We start from the raw sequence: 18,002 nt of genomic DNA on the forward strand, positions 1-18,002 counted from the left end.
AAGTCAGTGATTTGAAGGAAATGTGTGAATTTCTTAAGAAAGAAAAAGCAGAAGTTGAGCGGAAACTTGGCTATGTTAGAGGGGTATGTGAGAATTTACCATACATTTGTTTTGGTTTCAGCAGTGATAAGCCAGAAATGAAAAGTTTATATATATCATAATAGTAGTGATATGCTTTTATTAGTGTCCTGTAGCTTCAGTTTTTATTCTGCATCTGTAATATCAAACACTAAGTATTCCTGTGTGTCTCAAGTCATGTATTTTTCATCTGTTATACCTTGTGTACTTTCATCTCTATTTTTATTGAATATGCCTCCACAGCTTGAAAACGTTTAACTTCCAGGAATCTTTTTGTTCATTGAGGTAACTGCTAACTAACTGATCCTTGAGCCAGTGCTGACATTTTGTAACCATTTGTTATGATATCTTCAAGCCTTCTTAGTATAATGTTTTATAAATACATCGTTCCTCCCCGACTTTTGTATTCTTGTACTTTTCTCCCTATGTTATTTTTTATTCACCTTATATAATGAATAAATGTTGTTTATGAGCTCAAGGCCAAAGACTTAAACTCCTGTTGATTTCATGTTGCTGAGTGTCATAAATGGAAGCAATCATAATGCAGTCATTCTGATAGTAATATTAAGTATATGATGGATTCAGTGAAAATATTATGTGTTATTAGAAAAATATTCAGAACAAACCATGTTCCATGCTGACGCTGTAATCCCAGCATTTTGGGAGGCTGAGGCGGGTAGATTCCTGGAAGTCAGGAATTCGAGACCAGCCCGGCCAACATGGTGAAACTCCGTCTCTACTAAAAATATGAAAATTAACTGGGCATGGTGGCTCATGCCTATACCAGCTACTCAGGAGGCTGAGACAGGAGAACTGCTTGAACCTGGCAGGTGGAAGTTACAGTGAGCCATGGTCATGCAACTGTACTCCAACCTGGGTGACAGAGCGAGACCCCATTTAAAAAAAAAAAAAAAAAGAAAAAATATTCAGAACAAATATCTTGCTGACAGCAACATTTGATTCATCAATGAAAATATGTGTTAATTTGACCTTTGCCATATAAGTTAATTATGAAAATATATACTAAAATGATGTAAACGTTTATGTTACAGGATTATTCTTATTTATGGATGATTACTAAACTGCAAAAAAAATTAAGCAAACCATTTAACTGTTAAAAATTATTTTTAGTTTAAATAAGCAGTTAAACTTATTAAGTAGTGATTCATCTCTGTTGATACATTTATGCAAGGTTTTTTATTTCAGATATCTCTTCTATTTATATTGGACAGAAACTGAATTTCTAAGCAATAGCAATTCTTAGAGAAAATTGCCTCTATTATGTTGCAATTAAAATTTAATTATTCATGAGCTCTTTAAAGACACAATTTATCTTGTATGGTTTTATTTCGTGTAATGAAAACACTGATATACTGGAGAGAACATTAGCTAAATAGATTATTTAGATTTATTTATTTTGATCAGACATCAAAGCTAGAGACGATTTAAGCTGTTACTTATTAGATGCATGATTTTAGGAATGTCAAATTTCCTTAGTCTTGGTTTTCTTTTATTTAAAATGGAAATTATAATTTATATCTTATAGAATTGTTTTAAGGACGAATTGAATTAACACGGTTTGACTTCAAATATTAGGATGTATTAATACTGAGTATAATGTACCTGTCGTATTGTTGGTACTTTGTATTATACGCTCTAAAACATTTGATTAAAGATTTAACATATTCTTTTGTAGTCTGGTAGAAGTGGAAAGACAATCCCCGAACTGGAAAAAACCATTGGTTTAATGAAAAAAGTAGTTGAAAAAGTCCAGAGAGAAAATGAACAGTTGAAAAAAGCATCAGGAATATTAACTAGTGAAAAAATGGCTAATATTAAGCAGGAAAATGAAAAATTGAAGGTAATTATTTTTGTGTGATCCTTTTTAGGGGAATATTTTACTGTTTTGTTACTATTTAGGAAATTTCAAATATGCTTATTACTATATAAAATGGCATTAATGAATACAGTACATATTTTATACATATAAAAAAACTTATGAGAGGCATGGCTAAGGTTTATAGAGTAGGTCAACCTGATCTTCCTTGTTACTTCAAGACCAATACTTTTCTCTCTGACAGCACAGATTAAATACCTGTGTCTATTTTTAGGAATACAGATGCCCAAGCTCCCATCCCTGAATTGATTTAATTATTTTAGGGTGAGTCCTAACACAGGTATGTTTGTTGTTATTATTTTAAGTCATCAGTTTATATCTAATGTGCAGCCAATGTTGGGAACTTCTAATATTCAAGTGAAGACTTTAATTCTAATCTTATAAAATATAGTCTCCAAAACGACTTTGAATTAAGATTTACGAGTTTATAATATTATCTTTATAATATTATTATTTTGATAATGTATAGTTTTTGTTTTTTTGTTTTTTTACTAGACTGAATTAGAAAAACTTAAAGCTCATTTTGGGCATCAGTTGAGCATGCACTATGAATCCAAGACCAAAGGCACAGAAAAAGTTATTGCTGAAAATGAAAGGCTTCGTAAAGAACTTAAAAAAGTATGACTTTTATGAATGATTATCATTATCGATTTTTATTTCACTTAATATGTCTTGGAAAACTGAAAGTATATCCTTGATGAGAGTGTCTATTCAAGGTAGATATTAAGAGATTGAGGAATTGTGTTTTTATACATGCTGTCATCACATTCAACCATGAAAAACATTGATACTAAAAGTTAGTAAGTTTAGAGGCACTATAATGTAGACATTAGCCTAGATTTAATTTCTAGCTCTATTATTTGTTAGCCATGGGAGCTAGGGCCAACTAATTATCCCCTCTCTGTTCCTCAGTTTCCTCTGTAAAATTTCCATCTGTAAAATTAGGAATAATAAGTATATCTATCTCACAGAGCTGTGTGGAATTTCAGTTAATGTTTGTGCATGTGACTTAGGCCAATAGATAGTAAGGAGTATATGAAACTGTCCTGTTAAACGGTAAGGTTTATTTTGCTTATTCAGCAAAATATATTCCTTAACTCCAAATATTGTTATTTATATGGAAGATCTAGTGAATAAGTTAAAATTAGTATTTTCCTTAACTCCGAAATATATTCCTTAACTCCAAATATCTGTTACTTATATGGAAGATCTAGTGAATAAGTTAAAATTAATATTTTAAAACTAGTTAGAATATTATCTGAATATATTATGAGGTCCAATGATACTGTGCTTGGAATGTGGTTTAATAATAGAAATAATCTACACTTTGGGAGGCTGAGGCAGGTGGATCACGAGGTCAGGAGTTCAACACCAGCCTAACCAACGTGGTGAAACCCTGTCTCTACTAAAAACACAAAAATTAGCCAGGCGTGGTGGCACATGCCTGTAATCCCAGCTACTCAGGAGGCTGAGGCAGAAGAATCGCTTTAACCCAGGAGGGAGAGGTTGCAGTGAGCCGAGATCACACGACTGCACTCCAGCCTGGGCGACAAAGTGAGACTCCATCTCAAATAATAATAATCTATGTTACTTAACACATACTTTATGCTTATAGCTAGGTCTCTTAAGCATTAGGAAGTCAAAACAAAGAATCGTTTACATGTGTAAAGGTATAAACTATCCCATTTTTTCTAAAAATATTACAGAGGAACAAAATGTCAAATTTAAAGTAATCACTAGTAACTAAATATATTTCTCTGACCTCATTTTCATGATCTGTTGTTCTAGTTATTGGCCAGATTGCTTCTTTAGAGGAGGGGAAATGTTGAATTTATTGAAATTTTAATCAGCATTTAGATCCCCAGGTTATTTTTTATTTTTCAATTTGTGATGATAATTTTGAATACACTGAATCTGTGAGAACAATAGTATGTTTTCTCATAATATACTAATTAGCATGTAATGATAGGAAACTGATGCTGCAGAGAAATTACGGATAGCAAAGAATAATTTAGAGATATTAAATGAGAAGATGACAGTTCAATTAGAAGAGATTGGTAAGAGACTGCAGTTTGCAGAAAGCAGAGGTCCACAGCTTGAAGGTGCTGACAGTAAGAGCTGGAAATCCATTGTTGTTACAAGGTAGGAACAAAGTTTTAAACTCGTACAAAGTTTAATCATTTCGAATTTTGGCATTATTGTTTTGAAAGACAACACTATTCTGAATAACCTGGTTTCTTCCTGATGAATAGTTTGGTTGTTGTTTTAACATAATACTTTTTCTGTGGTAGTATTGGCAGAGTCTTTTTCTTCCTTAAAATGTTTAACTTATTTAACCTTGTTTGGGTGGCAGGGCATGGAACAGAGTAGAGCTGGGGCTGGGTGAAGGTGTTGGAGCTGTGTGTGCATCATGAAGCTGTTATCAGCCATGAGCCTGGGCTGAGGCTGCTTAGCTTCTCCTGGGTGCTATTTTTCTCCAAAACTGCAGCTGCAGCTTCTTGATTGTATAATTTGCTTTCCTAAGTATGAGCCAGGAATAATTGAGCTGTCTTGTCATAATGTGTGGCATACTGGATCTAGGCTGTGCGGCAGTGCTTTTGCAGTTGTATCCTGGGCAACCTTCTCTTCAGATAGCCCCAAAAGATGAATTCAGCAGCAGCTTTGATGCCTTTCTAGTTTCTGCTTTCTGGCACTTGATTTTCTCCCACCCTGAATACATGGGATTCCCACCTGTGAAACTAATTTTTGTGGCTGTGAAAGAGGTGGTGGGAGTTTGAGTAAACATTCATGTGTCTGTTGCCACTATCATCATGTGTGGTTCTTCATGACTGTGATGAGGAGGTAAAAGGCTCTTCTCATTTCCAATTTTAAGCAGCTGCTTCAAGGAGTCTGGAAGTCATTCACCAGTGGGATCCTGCCCGTGTTTTTTCCCATTCAAGTCATCCTGTATGAAGTAGTATCCTTTACCATCTAGCACATCTGCCACCCCCATTTCAAAAGGCATACTCATCTTTATCTCAACATTCTGATAGAGTTCCTTATGTCCATGCACCTCCAATATCCTCTTTGATGTCTTTGAGGCTTTATCTTCCCCATCTGCTATTTGGAATAGTCCTGATGGAAGGCAAGATAGCGACCAACCTCACTGCAACTAGGATGGGAGTCTTAGCACTGTGAGGCTATAGCAAGTCCCACCGAGGGCCTGCTCCACTGCACTTGCTCTGTCAACTAACCCTGAGGAGAAAAAAGAAAGATTAAGTAGGCACATTAAAGGACAGCCATGAAGATGACCATGAAGTCCTGGAGGAGTCCTTGGTTCCTGTCCTAATACTAAAGCTAGAGTAGTCAGAATCCACGCTTCTCCACATCAGCTCTCACTTTTCCCATCTACACACTGGGAAAAATTATTTCGTCAGAAGGCCAGTGTCAGCGTTAGATGATATAACAAGTATGATAGTTTGGAGTGGGGGACGGGGTCTCTTCTACTGTCTTCTCGGACCCTAGCAGTGGCTCTCAGCCAGCAGCCCTAAATGCTGATTTCTTGGTCATTCCTTAGTTTTCTTCTATAATCATGTATGGACTCAGAACAAATTTTGAGTTACTCTGAAATCTATTTATGCAAAAGGTATTTATTTAGTACCTCCTACTGCCAGACTCTTCTTTATGTTGGATATTATTTCTAAAAAGCCCACCTTGCCTAGGTTTTCTCAAAGAACCAGGTAGCTTCACTGGTTTAGAAAGATTTAATTCTTACTATGATCTTAAGTAAATTATATTCTTTCTGTGGGCTCAAGTTTTTTCTAAGAGGGTTCTATGGGGCTAGAGAAGAAATTGTTAGTGCAAAAAGAGTTTATAAGGTTTATAAATGGTTAGTAGAGGGTGATATTTCACCATAATTGAAGATGACTTTGCATTTTAGATCGTATATGTGCTTTTAGTCTGAGAACTGTACAGGTCACTGAGCATAAGCCTCAGTAAACCATTTCCAGAAGACATAAGTCTAAGGAGAACTCTCTTGACAGAGAGAAGGCTCGTTTTGATCCTTGACTTCCAGGTTCCCTAAATCCATTAAATAAATAAATAAATAAATAAATTTACTAAAGTTTACATCTGGGAGGATTATACACCCTTCTCAAGAAAGCAGTTTAGAGAGATCTTTTTGGGACCCATGACACAGGTCTTGCTCATGCTGATATCCTTAGAGTTGCTTTATTATTTATTCCACAAACTTATTAATACATATTCTGTGTCAGGCCTTTTGATGACTGCTGGGACAAACCAGGGTGATGTGGGGGCTGTTTTAGATAGGGTGACCAGAGAAGGCCTCTCTACTTGGGTGGCTTTTGAACAGATAAGTAGATGAAGTGAAGGAGTAAGCTTCTGATATTTCACCATTTACTTGTGGTAGATCTGTGATAGCATCTGTCAGGTTAAAAACATTCCAAGTTTCTAAGATCTAACAAAAGCTGTTTGAATGTATTTAGACAATCATAATTTTCCTTTCTTGTATTATCCTAGCAGATTTTGTTGCCAAAGCTATACTGGCCATTTTAACTTAGAAGGCATTCTTTCTGTTCATTTTCTGGAAAAGTTTGAATATTGTAAACATTTTTCTTTAGGTATGATGAACCTGTAAAACTGTTTGGCTCAATTACAAAACTTTTTTCTGGAGTATTTTTTGAACTATTGTCTCTTTAATAATTGCAAATCTATTCAGATTTTTACAAGCTTTATCCCTCTCCCATCATACACTATTTCTCTCACCCATGCTTTTGCACAATTGTATCTAGAGTTTTTCTACCTAGATACCTGTGCGTGTCTGTGAGAAAAGCGTTTGATTTGCCATCTTTATATTTCTAAGAATATCTAGTAATATAGAATTTTATATTCTAATGAATTTTACTTTGCATTTTCTTATTTTGTGATTGAAAAACAGTATTAATTTTAAACTGGTCAAATCAGGCTCCATCCTTGTTTATAATCTTGGACAATACCTAAATCCTTTATTTTGATTAGGCCATCTGTTAATTAAGGATACCTTATCTCTTGCCACCACCTTTTCATACTAAATATATAACAAACTTTGACTAGAAAAAAAAGAGTAAGACATTCTTATTTTTAGTACAGTAATTTTAACTGACTTTTAAATCAGTGACACCGAGGTCATTCTTCTGTAACTGCTTCCTGCTGAAAAGGGGTGTCGAGGGTCTTCTGGGTCCCTCCTCCCTGCTTGCTGTCTAAAGGCCTTTCCAGAAGCTGTTTTATTCTCTCCTGATTAGGTTCAGTCTCATACTTTTAGAGTTAATGAAGTCTATCTGCAACTCTCCCACCACCACAAGACATGAGGGGTTTAACACAGCTCTGAATCTAAAGAGCTTTTATTTCTTATAAACTTCTAATGAGTAAGAATTAGGGCCTGATTCTCTATTATATTTTCCTTCCCAGACTTTTATTGGATTTAGGGCCATCGGTATTTTTCAGTTTCTTTTTATTCAGCTCTTAACATTGGCCATACTATTTTTGGTCGTGGTCCTACTAATCCCCCTTCTCCCCAGACAATAGAGTTGTTGATCTCAGTATGTATAAATTCTAAGTAATTGTAGTTCTTTATCTGCCATCTGAATTCCATGTTACTATAAGAGGACTGACCAGTGCAATCAATGCTAAGTATCCCCTTTGGGGACCAATAATCAGTAATTCCATAGGACTTGCTGTGCAGCACCTCAGCCTCTATCACAAGACAAACTTCCCAGATTAATGTTCTTAACTTAGGGGACCATTCTTTATTTGTATTCAGGTTTTGATGGCCAAAACATTGTTACTTTATTTCCTACATTATTACAGAAAATACTAAGGCCAGAGATCATTAAAGGAAGGAAAGAATATATGTCCAATGTGTGAAACTCTCTTTTACTTCTATCCCAACTCCAGAAATACTCACTTTAATCGTGATAACAGCCATCATAATTACCATATCAGGCTGTCCTGCTTTCTTCAGGTTTTCCTCCGCTATTTGTGAAAGCTTTTTAATTTGACCCCAAGTTGGTGGCGATGTTTGGTGTGTCCTCCTTGTGGGAACAGTAGTCCACCTCGATGTTAATCTTGCCATCTCTGTGACTGAGGGGTCCTCTGCAAGCCTCTTTTTTGGTATCTGGCTCATAGTACAGCTTTAAATATCTGGATGGGACCCACGCTGGTTGTTGATTTGTACCTGAAGAAATGCAAGCAAATCCTCTCCCACAGGTTATTACATTACCTCTTTCATCTCGCCACAAAGTATTTGATTCTAACCTCCGGGGGTTTACATCCCCTGAGTTGGGAGGATAATTGACCAGCTGAGAAGTCGGACAATTCTGAACAATCTTTTTAGCTTCTTTCCAAGTTAAGTCATTTTGTTTTCCGCAGCTCTACTGCATTTAAGTGTGTCAGTGTGTGGAAATGTTGAGCATCAGATAGAACTGTAGCAACTAACAGACTTGACTGCAGAAACTGAGAAGGCAACAAACAAGTTTGGGTTAACTTTAAAGTATCCCAGTCTATTGTAATCAGCTGGTAAGAAGTAGTCACGTTCTTCAATAATTCTAGCACAAACGGAGACTCAGGCCCATACTGGCTGATGGCCTGTTTAAACTCCTTCAGTAATTTGAAGGGAAGGGGTTCAAAAGGAACCCGTACTCGCCCCTGCTGATCTTGAGGATGTACAACAACTGGAAACTGCTGTGGCTCCAAATAGCCCTCTTTTCTCACTTGTTGAACTCCTTGAAGGAACCAGTTACCGTAATTCTAGGAGTACAAACGCCAACAGAAGCAGAGGTAGAAATATTAGGAGGATCTGGCCATCCCTTGACAGGATACCGGAGCGGGGGGTGTGGGTGCTGATGGGCACACCCTTTCCTCATATTGACTCTTCATCTTTTTGCTCTATAGATTCTTCACATACTTCATCACACTCCTTCCCCTCTCTTGAATCCTTTTTCTCATTGTCTGTCTGAAACAGCTCCAAGGCAAAACACACCAAAGCCCAAACAGACCACACCAGATAAGCCTCGCATTTGCTTGATCTTTGTCCCTTGTTACCCCAATATGACCGAGCTCCCCCAGCTCACCCTGAGAGACGTTTTTTCAAAAGTTCTCGGGCTAATTCTGAGCTCCCCAACTAACCCTGGGGAATCTTTTTCAAAAGTTTTTGGTCTACTTCCAGATTCTCCCTAACTCACCTGCGAGTCTCCCTAACTCACCCCAGGCTCCTTCTGAGCTCCCCAACTTACTCCGGGGATTTTTTTCCCAGTAGTATTCAGGCTACTTCCAGGCTCCCCCTAACTCCTGTGGGGGATTCTTTTCAAATATTCTCGGGATACCTTCAGCTTAGCCTCTTTCTCCGTTGTTCAAGCAACCCTTTGTCCCGGGTTCGAGTCCCCACACTTGGGCACCACTTACCGAATACCAGCTTGGTTGAGAGACCCCACACCCAGGCAGTGCTGAAGGTATTGAGAGGCAGACACCCAGACAGAACGGCAAAGTGGATCTATCTGGAGGACCAACAGCCTACAGAGCTGAGAGCCTCAGGGCCTGACAGCATTCCAGGCTGAAGGCCCTGAGCAGATTCTCATCTACTTATTTATTCTCTTTACAGGTGATTCTTAGTAATAAACAGGTGGGCTATATTAACTTATAATTCACAAATATACCAAGTAGGCAGCTATTACCTGCCTACCACTAATTATAAACTAAAAGGTATTCTCCACAAGGAGCCATAGGGGCAGGGTAAACTTAATGTTTCTCAACATATACTTTTTTTCTTCATACTTTTAGAATGTATGAAACCAAGTTGAAAGAATTGGAAACTGATATTGCCAAAAAAAATCAAAGCATTACTGACCTTAAACAGCTTGTAAGAGAAGCAACAGAGAGAGAACAAAAGGTTAAGAAATACACTGAAGACCTTGAACAACAGGTAAGTAATATAATTTTTCTTTACATGATAAAATAATGCATAATATCACAAGCTGTTCCTTGCATTGTCTTATAAAGATAAAAATGGACTCGATTAAGAAGACCCATCCAACTGTAGGGCACCCCATTCACCCATTTGCTTAAGCCAGAAATGTTGGATCGTCAATGACTTCTTTCTTTTTTTTCTCCACATCTTTTTTTCATTCATTAATTATGTCAGCTATATTTCCAAACTTTATCCCAAATCTAACTCCTTCTGGGCATCTTGAGACATCACTTACCAATCTTGTTCAAGTTACTGTTTTATACCTGAACAACTGCAGTAATTTCCAAGCTGGTGTCTCAGCTTCCACTTTCATTGTTTCACCCTCTTCCTATTTCTGGTCTGTCTCTACAAAGTTGCCAGATAACCCTTTTAAAACATAAAGCACATCACAGTAGTCCTGTTCTCAGAATCTTCTAGTGGTTCTCCATCACCCTAAAATAAAACTTAGAAGTTCTTTTCCTATCCTAAAACAACATATGAGGTCTGGCACCCAGTTTTCTTCCCAATCTTATCTTCTACCACTTCTCCCTTCATTTCATTCACATTGTTTTAATCACATTAACCTTCTTTCAGTACTTTAAACAATACAAACTCATTTAAGCTTCAAGTCCTTACACTTGCTTCCTTGTTTAGAATACTGTTCACCCAAATATTCTCATCGCTTACTCCCAGACTTCATGTGTCTGCTGAAATAGAGGCTCCTCAGAGAGACCTTCCCTAACCCTAACCCTAGCCCTATGCTACTTTCCATCACTCTTTATCCTCTTACCCTGGATTATATTTTCTTGATAGCTCTTCCTACCATCTGGCACTGTTATTACATCATATCACATTACATACACATTCTTTGTCTTTCCTCACTAAATGAAGACCATGCAAGATGGAACATTGCCTATTTTGTTCACTGCTGTAGCCTCTGTGCCTAGGATAATGCTGGTTACGCAGTAGTTACTCAATACTTGTTCAATGAATGGTGAATAGAATATAGAAAAGTGCCTATGTGTGCTTTTAAAAATCAGATTTTAATATGCTTTATTAAAAATGTGTATTTTTATAAAACCCCATATTTCCATGGCAAACTTTATCTTCTAACTTTTCATTGTCCCCATAGATTAAGATTCTTAAACATGTTCCTGAAGGTGCTGAGACAGAACAAGGCCTTAAACGGGAGCTGCAAGTTCTTAGGTACATCAGTGTTTATATGACTACTTTGTGTTTTTCTTTTTAAAAAATAAAAATTATTAGTTTTCATATACCCAGAATTACTACAACTAGAGAAAAGCATTTTTCAACTTGACTACCTAATAGGCTTATTATAAGGTACTTATTTCTTCCTTCTAATGCTAATCACTCTATCTTTTTTATAATACACACTGGAAAAAAGGATAAACCCAACCTTAATGTAAGTTTCCAGTTTGTAATTTAGTTTAAACTTTTCTAACAGCATAGAATGAATAAAACCTTAGCTTCCCAGAGGAAAATACTAATGAAAGAGAACAAGTAATTTTTTACTTCCAGGGGTCTCTGTAGCCTACTTTCATTAGCCTCCTCTTATAACAAAACTACTCTTGAAAATGACATCAGGTCAGATGTTAAGAAAAATGTGGAGGCTTTTGTATTCCAGGTTTTTTGTTTGAGAGTGGTGGCATTGTAGCATGGAGAGTAAATGTTTACTTTGATAAAGACTAGTATGTTCTGATTACTGTACATCACTAGTTCATAAGAAATGCCCATGTATTTTATGAAGCAATATCTGTTTTTTGTTTTTAACACATTATTATTGTGTTCTAGATTAGCTAATAGTCAGCTGGAGAAAGAGAAAGCAGAATTAATCCATCAAATAGAAGTTAACAAGGATCAAAGTGAACCTGAAAGCACCATCCCTGGTAATGTATTTTAAAAAACATGTTAACTACCCCCAAGTTTTTGAATTCAGGTTTGCCTTTTTTTTTTTTTTCCGCTCCAGTTTCTGTTCATTGTCTCCCTGTAAAATGAAATTACTGAAAAGAAGTTTTAGATCTTTTGTATCTCCATGCTATTAATATAAAAATATTCCCATTTATCTCTTTGTGTTGTTTATACTACAGAGTAGCAAGTGCCCAAGTGTTTTTCTCTTTGTTCTCCATCTGGGTGTTACAGATTTAATCACAATACAGTGCTAAGCATTGAATACCAAATATGTTGTTTCCAGTTCCTAAGTATAGGCTCTTTCAAGTCCTCTGAACATTTTTAAAAACTGCAAATAAGTAAACACTGCCTATATTTTTTTCCTTTTACAAAGTAAAAAATAAGTATCATTCTACCCCTTCCATTCCCATTCAAAAGTGATTACTAATCATTCCCCATGCCTACATATCACACACATTTTATATACATATATATATCACACATATGCATGCATGTATATATATGTTCATATGTGCCCACAATGTACAATAGATCCTCATTATTTGTGGATTATGTGTTTTCTAAATCACCAACTCACTAAAGTGTGTATGTAATCCCCAAATCAACACTCACAGCACTTTTGCAGTACCTAGAGAGCCTTGGAAAATTTGAATAATCCAACCTACATGTTCCCAGCAGAGGTCCAACAAGGCAATGTTTAGCATTCTCACTTCAGTTTTCATACAGAAATGAGCAGAGGATGGAGACAGTAGAGGGCAGCACAATATCATGCAAGAAGCCGTGGCTCTGGGGCCTGTTGGAAGGGATTTGAATCCCAATTCTGAGGCTTGTTAGTGTTTTAGCCTTAGAAGAGTCATGTAACACATCTGAACCTTGTTTTCTTATGTAAAATAAATAGAATTTACCAGGATGAGTTGTCTTTAGGATTTAAGATGATCATCTACGGGAGATATGTATGTATATTTATATATATTCATCTCTGTACATATTTCCCCTAGCAACAGTGGTTTGATATTCACTAATTGGGCTAACTTTATAGACCAAAACTGTGGATAAAGAATAGACTTTGTTTCTATATATGTATATATATTTTCTTGGCGAGTCACATAAAATTGAACTCATACTATACATATTTAAGTTTATCATGGACATCTTTTGGTATCTGCTCATAAGTCTGTCTTACCCATTTAATCATTCTGTAGTGGATTACTACTGCATGTATAACACATTAAACCATTTATGTTTTGATGGATATTTAGTTTGCCTCCAAGTTTTTGCTTTTATAAAATATGATTAATCTCTTGACCTAATCATGCCATTGTTTGATAGTATGATAGAAATTCCAGGTTCTCTCCAAAGGAGTATACCAATTTATATCTGAACAATCTTTTGACTATTTCTTGTAGTTTTTTCAATGTGCTATGTAGTCCTATTAGTAATTTGTAATAAAGCCATCATGTGTGAGTTGTACTAGATACTATGTTAGGTGCGTTACAAGCATTCTATATTTACAGACGTATATGATAGGTATTACTGTCTCCATTTTATGTGATAAATAGATTTGAAGTGGTTAAGTAACCTCTCCCCAAGGTCAGCTAGGAAGTAGCAGAGGCATGATTAAAATCTAAATCTACAAAACTCCATAGCTCCTTGGTTTCCTAGCCCTTAAGCACTATGCTGTACTGCATCTTGGTAGCTAAAAGTACATACTAAATACTCTCAACATATGTCTCATAGCAGCCAGCTTGGTATATATAGACTAAACATAATATTAAAGCTGTCGACGTTAGGAAAATTTTATGATTTTCCTCCAATCCAAGTACTAACCAGACCCAACAGTGCTTAGCTTCTGAGATCAGAGATCAGGTGCATGTGCATTAAGGATCATATGGCCATAGATAGTTCTGTACTCTTTCTAAACCTCAGTTTCTTAAGGGAATTTCTGAGCCTTCAAATTCCTTTTCTCTGATGTGAAGTAGACAGATTACCTATCATTTTTCAAACATTAAGGCTTACAAATCAAACCAGAACTGTTTTTGGAAATTCTAAATCACTGTCTATGTAAGTAGTAAAACATTTAAGATACTTGTCCCAGGTCCAGCACAGTGGTACACACTCTAAACCCAGTACTTTGGGAGGCTGAAGCAGGCAGATCACCTGAGGTCAGGAGTTCAAGAGCACCCTGGCCAACATGGTGAAACCACATCTCTACTAAAAATATAAAAATTAGCCAGGTATGGTGGTACTTGCCTATAATCCCAGGTACTCTGGAGGCCGAGGCAGGAGACTCACTTTAACCAGGGAGGCAGTGGTTGCAGTGAGTCAAGATGACACCACTGCACTCTAGCCTAGGTGACACAGCAAGACTCCATCTCAAAAAAAAAAAAAAAAAGTTAGAGATATGTTAACTTGCAGGGTGAATCCAATAAATTAGAACTTTTGTGCTATATTTGTGGACTTTTGTTTTCCTACCAAAGTATTAGGGCTGTGTCCTACTCATCTTTGTATTATACAGCCTGCATGACATGTTTTGCACATAGTAATTGTGCAATAAATGTGTAATAACCTACATGGACTAGCCAATGCTGTGTGGGATAGTGGGAGCATTTGGCCATGGTTATAGCCCCTTACCCAACTGTCTGCTTCTTCTGTTGTACTTTTAGTACCTAACAAATTTTCCTGGTTTTAGGATTTTTTTCATGTAAAATTTCTACCATGTAAAAAAAATAACCTGACCTTACACTTCTAATACCTAGCAGATACCTTTTTGTCTGCTATGAAATTGCAATACTTGATGGAGGGAGGTAGCAACAAGTATTTACATCCTTAAGTATTTCAGCCATAAAATCCAGCAGTTTCCAGTTTCTAGGTTTCATAAATCTCTGTTCTCTAGAACAAATCCATTACCTTGAACTCGTTCATAGTGAGAAGAAGCGGAGTCTAATTTGTATAACTTTTTTGACAGATGCTGATCAACTAAAGGAAAAAGTAAAAGATCTAGAGACACAACTCAAAATGTCAGATCTAGAAAAGCAGCATTTGAAGGTAATGTTTATTAGTATTGTTTTGTGAAAACAGCTGTTCAAAACTATTTTCATTACCATCTTTGAAGTACATATCCTAAAAAATTCATATAACATCTTATATTTGATTTTTATATTACAAAGTTCATTATGTTTATCTGACTATTCTTAACATATTTATTAAATAAGAGGTAACAAAAAATTCAGACTCAACAAGTAGGATTAAATAGTAAATTTATTTTTTAATTGTAACAAATATATGCCATTAGTATGTTCTTAAGTTTTGGGTCACATTGGCAACAGTGTCTATAGTTTCTTTTGAAATTCTTTTCAGGAATCTTAAGGATATAGTTCCCTTAAAAAATATTTGCTATGTTTTACCTCTTTTAAGACTGTAAACAGGACAAAAAGGCATGGATATGAGAATTAGCTAGTGATCACTGGCTATTCTAAATAGTCACTAAGGCTTGAATTCTTTCTTCACCAGAAGTCCCAAAGGTTTCCCTGATCATATTAATAACTTTATAAAAAGTTGATCATTATTTATTAAAAATTAGATATTTGTAAAGAAAATATAAATGAAGTCTAAACCAAAACTCTTAACCAGACTAACTTCAATATTATGAATCACAAAATCTTTTTGATTGATTGCTATATTCAGAGGATCTTATGTGCTTTTAGAGAAATATTACATCCCACTATAAAAGATGATAAATTTTAGTCAAAGACTAGAACACAACTTGCAGAATAGATAACTGGACTTGACAGTTAACAGCTTAGTTATTTACACTGTACAATGGAACAAACAGAAATCTTAATTATTCTGCCTTTATAGCTGTAGCTGACCACTCAAGAATACTTTGGCTTTCATATTGAAAGTTAATCTTAGTTCAACTATAAAATATGTATATTTCCTATATGCAACTTTTAAAGATAATGTTTCTGTTAGGAGGAAATAAGAAAGCTGAAAAAAGAACTGGAAAATTTTGATCCTTCATTTTTCGAAGAAATTGAAGATCTTAAGTATAATTACAAGGAAGAAGTAAAGAAGAATATTCTCCTAGAAGAGAAGGTAAAAAAACTTTCAGAACAATTGGGAGTTGAATTAACTAGCCCTGTTGCTGCTTCTGAAGAGTTTGAAGATGAAGAAAGTCCTGTTAATTTCCCCATTTACTAAAGGTCACCTATTTGTTTCATTTAACTATTTATTAACTTCATAAGTTAAAATCTACCTGGAAATAAGCAATTCTCTGAACTGTAGTATTTCCTTCTCACTACCTTGTACCTTTATACTTAGATTGGAATTCTTAATAAACAAAATTATATGAAATTTTCAACTTATTATAAAAGTATATATTTGAAGACTTAGAATAAATTAGCGCCATCAAATAGGCAATGAGCTCCGGTGGATTTCTCTACATTCATGTTTTGATTAAGTTTTTTTAAAGAGTATGAGGGTAAATTCAGCCATTTTAATATTTAAAATTGGAGTTTATATATACTTATTTATACATGTGTTAAGATTCTCAAATCGTAACTGTAATATATATAAATACAGGTGTAGACATACAGACATACAGGTTATGAGGCTGAGCCATATGTTTTGTTAAATATCTAGCAAAATCAAATTGAGCTTAAACTATTTAATTTTGAAAATTAGTGACATTAAATTGTTGGTTTAATTGTTGCCTTTAAATTACCACTCAGTTAATAGTGGAGAGAATCCAGCTCCAGCCTTTGTACAAGCTTAGGCGCTCACTGTTACTTACATTTTTATGGCAAGAGATTAAAATTAATTTGCTGGTTTTGAATAAAATTCTGAACAGGTATTTGAAACTGGAAAATTCATTTCTTCACAAATGGTAGAAGACATATTGATGTTTCATAATGAATAGGAACCTTGAAATCTTTTTAAACATGGTAGAATATCCAAGATTAGAATATAACTATAATAAACTAATTTTATCTGCATTTTATACATCAAATATTATATCTTTGAGTCTAGCAAATTTCTGATTATCGATTTTTGAAAAATGATTAAACAAACAATATCAAAGGCAGAGTCACATTTGTTCAGGTTCATGTTGATAATAACTGGTCTTGAATTCATGTAAGTATCTGGAATTGGCCAGCATAAGCCAAGATGATGGCGATGAACCTGGAAAGAGAAAAAAGGTATTAGCTTTAGCATACAGATACTATTTTCATTCACTTAGAAATATTTAAGTGCTTACTATCTGCCAGGCACTGTGTAAGGCTCTACTTTATCTTACCCTGTTTTTTTTTTCATATCTGTTCTTCTCTTGACATATTACATATTTGTTTATTGTCTATCTATCTTACCCATTAGAATGTGAGTTCATGAAGGCAGACACCTTGTTGACTGTGTATGTCCAGCACCTGGAAACATGCCAGGAACATAATCAGGGGCTTCATAAAAATTTTAAGAACCATAGAGTCTGTTGCTGACTACAGACTAGCTACCTGAAAAATGTGGGAAAGGAGGCAATCTAATTGAAGGGAATGTTACGTGATGGAGTTTTTTTGCTACTGCAAACATGGTTAGAGCAAACACAATGTCAGTGTGTTTGTGGGGGCAGAGATGAAGAGCAGTTCTGGGAAGTTAAGCAGGGGTCAGATCATGAATACTTAATGTAACTGAACAGATTTATGCAGGAAAGTAATATGCTCATTCATTTGTGAAGAATGGAGAAGACAGGACTAAAACTGAAAGATTCTGTTTTCGGAGGGTGACACTGATTTGACAGCTAAAGCATGAATCTTGGCTTGAATTAAAATTAACAGTTAACTGGTTGAGAGGAAGTACACAGATTAGAACTGTTAGGAACTGATAACTGGATGTATGAAGTAATGAAAAGAGGGGTTAAAATTAATATCCAAGTTTTTATTTACTTCAGTGAATTATGTGGAGTCAGAGAGTTACAACTAGGTCCAGTTTTGAATATTATGAATTTCTGGTACCTGTAAGAAGTCGAATAGACAAGTCCAGGAGACAGAAAGGGAACAAAGTAGAAGATAATTCATTCTGTATATATCAACTGTTACCTTGGCACTCTTTACTCAACACATTCTATAT

General features: G+C 35.4%; 1 protein-coding gene, 1 long non-coding RNA gene and 1 pseudogene across 3 annotated transcripts; 1 reads left to right on the forward strand and 2 right to left on the reverse strand.

The window, feature by feature from the left end:
• On the forward strand, positions 1-16,690 carry LOC135275369 (centrosomal protein of 290 kDa-like). 2 transcript variants are annotated; one of them, XM_064376918.1, is made up of 9 exons: positions 1-83; positions 1,775-1,939; positions 2,471-2,593; positions 3,945-4,117; positions 9,788-9,929; positions 11,086-11,159; positions 11,766-11,860; positions 14,848-14,927; positions 15,855-16,690. In XM_064376918.1, the coding sequence occupies exons 1-9, from the start codon at positions 21-23 to the stop codon at positions 16,080-16,082; spliced, it is 1,143 nt and encodes a 380-aa protein (XP_064232988.1). In that variant the 5' UTR covers positions 1-20; the 3' UTR covers positions 16,083-16,690. The 2 variants fall into 2 exon arrangements, with proteins under 2 accessions (XP_064232988.1, XP_064232991.1); XM_064376921.1 differs by lacking the exon at positions 1,775-1,939 and having other exon boundaries at positions 15,855-16,688.
• LOC135275371 (uncharacterized) lies at positions 9,802-12,403 on the reverse strand. Its single transcript, XR_010342961.1, has 2 exons — positions 10,590-12,403; positions 9,802-10,340 (listed from the first exon to the last, which is right to left on the reverse strand). It is a non-coding gene; the product is annotated as an uncharacterized LOC135275371 (long non-coding RNA).
• Positions 15,123-18,002, reverse strand: part of LOC135275370 (RNA ligase 1-like) — a 15,376-nt pseudogene continuing 12,496 nt past the window's right edge.

This window comes from Aotus nancymaae, unplaced genomic scaffold (assembly GCF_030222135.1).
Source record: "Aotus nancymaae isolate 86718 unplaced genomic scaffold, 86718_ANA_hifiasm-v0.15.2.pri h1tg000016l, whole genome shotgun sequence".
NCBI classification, from domain to species: domain Eukaryota; kingdom Metazoa; phylum Chordata; class Mammalia; order Primates; family Aotidae; genus Aotus; species Aotus nancymaae.

What these genes read in the sequence shown, in the direction of transcription:
- LOC135275369 (XM_064376918.1), top strand. Translation starts at nt 21, where the DNA reads ATGTGTGAATTTCTTAAGAAAGAAAAAGCAGAAGTTGAGCGGAAACTT. An exon ending in CGGGAGCTGCAAGTTCTTAG is followed by an intron (nt 11,160 to 11,765) that starts GTACATCAGTGT and finishes ATTGTGTTCTAG; the next exon opens with ATTAGCTAATAGTCAGCTGG. An exon ending in ACCTGAAAGCACCATCCCTG is followed by an intron (nt 11,861 to 14,847) that starts GTAATGTATTTT and finishes CTTTTTTGACAG; the next exon opens with ATGCTGATCAACTAAAGGAA.